At 55.3% G+C, this 2,134-nt stretch overlaps 1 protein-coding gene across 1 annotated transcript; it reads left to right on the plus strand.

The window, feature by feature from the left end:
• The first annotated feature begins 267 nt into the window (after window positions 1-267).
• Pold4 (DNA polymerase delta 4, accessory subunit) lies at window positions 268-1,887 on the plus strand. The gene is made up of 4 exons (XM_038345764.1): window positions 268-552; window positions 790-879; window positions 1,062-1,173; window positions 1,529-1,887. The coding sequence occupies exons 1-4, from the start codon at window positions 456-458 to the stop codon at window positions 1,551-1,553; spliced, it is 324 nt and encodes a 107-aa protein (XP_038201692.1). The 5' UTR covers window positions 268-455; the 3' UTR covers window positions 1,554-1,887.
• Window positions 1,888-2,134: the final 247 nt, after the last annotated feature.

Raw genomic sequence — 2,134 nt, forward strand, 5'->3', positions numbered from 1 at the left:
AACGGGAAGTGAGAGGCCGAGGATAACTCTCTATATGTCCCTGGGGACCCAAGTGGACCAATGAGGGACCGGGGGAGGTGGTGAAGTCTGGGGCATCTTGACAGGTCCTTGGTTCCGCCTAAGCCTTCCTCACTCGGAACAGAGCAGCATCTGCCCCGCCCGCTACCCTCTGACAGCTGCCATTGGCTAGAGGTAGGGCCCCGCCCCACAAAAGCCGCTTGCCATTTGCTCAGGACTCTAATGTTTGCGTGCTTGTGGGGGCGGAAGACGGGCGTCATTCTCTGGAGCCTAGGGACTTCCTCTCTCTTGCTTGTCTGGGTCAGCTTGTCTGTCCATCGCTGGCCCATTTCTCTCTGGCCCTCTCTCTCACTCTCAGCAGCTGTCTCTCACAGGCCCGCTGCCCTGCCTTTTCTTTCCCGCTATTGCCTCCTGCTCTGCCTGCCTGGGTGGCCGCCATGGGCCGGAAGCGGTTCATCACTGACTCCTACCCTGTTGTGAAGAAGAGGGAGGGGCCCCCTGGGCACAGCAAGGGGGAGCTGGCACCAGAGCTAGGTCTCTAAAACGTGGGGGTGGCAGGAAGAGTGGATATGCAAGGACCAGAAAGGACTGTGTGCGTGTGCGTGTGTGTTGGCTAGTAGGGGAAGTTAGCATGACTCGTACTTCCAATGAGCTGTCTGCAGGATGGCAAAGGCAAACGAGTGAGGACATAGCCAGGACACAGTGGCACAGCTACAAGTCCAGGGCAGGGCGAAAACCGGGATGGGCCTGAGGAGCCGTATGTTATTGCAGGAGAAGACACCCAGTCCCTCAGCCAAGAGGAAGCAGAGCTGGAGCTGCTGAGGCAGTTTGACCTGGCCTGGCAGTATGGGCCTTGTACAGGTGAGAACCCCACGTCCAGCCCATCTGACACATCCCTGAGCCAGTTCTGTCATCGATGTGTCTCAGAAATAATCCAAGTGCCTGCCCAGCTCTGGGACACTGCCTCCTGAGACTGACATTTGGGGAGGCTCAGGACCTGCCCTCTGGACTCTCTAGCCTGGACTCTTCTGCCCACCCTGCAGGTATCTCGCGGATGCAGCGCTGGCATCGGGCAGAGCAGATGGGCTTGAAGCCCCCTCTAGAGGTGCACCAGGTGCTGAAGGCACACCCCGAAGACTCCCGCTTCCAATACAGGTCAGGACCGGTACAGCTTTCAGGGGAACCAGGGCTTCTCCAGCAGTTGCCACCCTTTGGTCTGTATAGGAGCTACCCTGACTTAGAGAAATAGGTGCAGACTTAGGGGTCCTTCCTGACAGGCAAGAAGGGTCTTCTAGGTAGGCGCCTGGCTCGTGATAAACCCCTTTAATGATCCTTACCTCTGTGAGCTATGGTGAGGGGGAAGTATATACAGGGCCCATGGGGCTATCCATGAGTACTGGGGTTCACCAAAGCCGCAGAACCATAGGTAACGGTTAAGAAGCATTGAAGGTCCGTCAAGGACTAGAACTGACTCTGCTGTGCGTTCCTCCTCCCACCCTGTCTTCCACAGCCTCTGGCATCTCTACCCGCTCTGAGGTTATCACCTAGGGTGTCCTTCCCTTGACATCTCCTAGCTACCAAGAACTTCAGGACAGATTCCATGGCCAGTAGATTCTGCTCTGCTCAGCTCTGGAGAAACAGCAGGCTGACTACAGAGGTCCCCCTAGTTCAGTCTCTTATCTGCCTAAGCAACAGGCTCCTGATGCTCCTGAGACCCTGTGTAGCTGAAGCCGAACGCCTCAAGGGCCTAATCATGACCACCAGATGCTACACTTGCTACACTTGCACAGCCTGGCACAAAGCCAGATGTCGGCAGATGAGAATCAAGGAATTCACTACTGCTTACAATAAAGTACATTAAGCCTGAAATCTGATCTTTAGTCCCTTAATATGGCTGTGTGCTAGCTGGCAGGCCCCAGAAGGTAAGTCGGCAGGAGAACCAGCTATAGCGATAGGCTTTTGTGTTGCTTGGCTTTTTGTTTGTTTGTTTTTTGGTTTGGTTTGGTTTTTCAAGACAGAGTTTCTCTGTGTAGCTCTGAGAGTCCTGGGCTCTCTCTATAGACCAGGTTGGCCTCGAACTCAGAGATCTGCCTGCCACTGCCTCCCGAGTGCTGGG

Source organism: Arvicola amphibius, chromosome 1, assembly GCF_903992535.2.
Source record: "Arvicola amphibius chromosome 1, mArvAmp1.2, whole genome shotgun sequence".
Lineage (NCBI taxonomy): Eukaryota > Metazoa > Chordata > Mammalia > Rodentia > Cricetidae > Arvicola > Arvicola amphibius.

What these genes read in the sequence shown, in the direction of transcription:
- Pold4 (XM_038345764.1), top strand. Translation starts at nt 456, where the DNA reads ATGGGCCGGAAGCGGTTCATCACTGACTCCTACCCTGTTGTGAAGAAG. An exon ending in GCAGTATGGGCCTTGTACAG is followed by an intron (nt 880 to 1,061) that starts GTGAGAACCCCA and finishes CCCACCCTGCAG; the next exon opens with GTATCTCGCGGATGCAGCGC. An exon ending in GACTCCCGCTTCCAATACAG is followed by an intron (nt 1,174 to 1,528) that starts GTCAGGACCGGT and finishes TGTCTTCCACAG; the next exon opens with CCTCTGGCATCTCTACCCGC.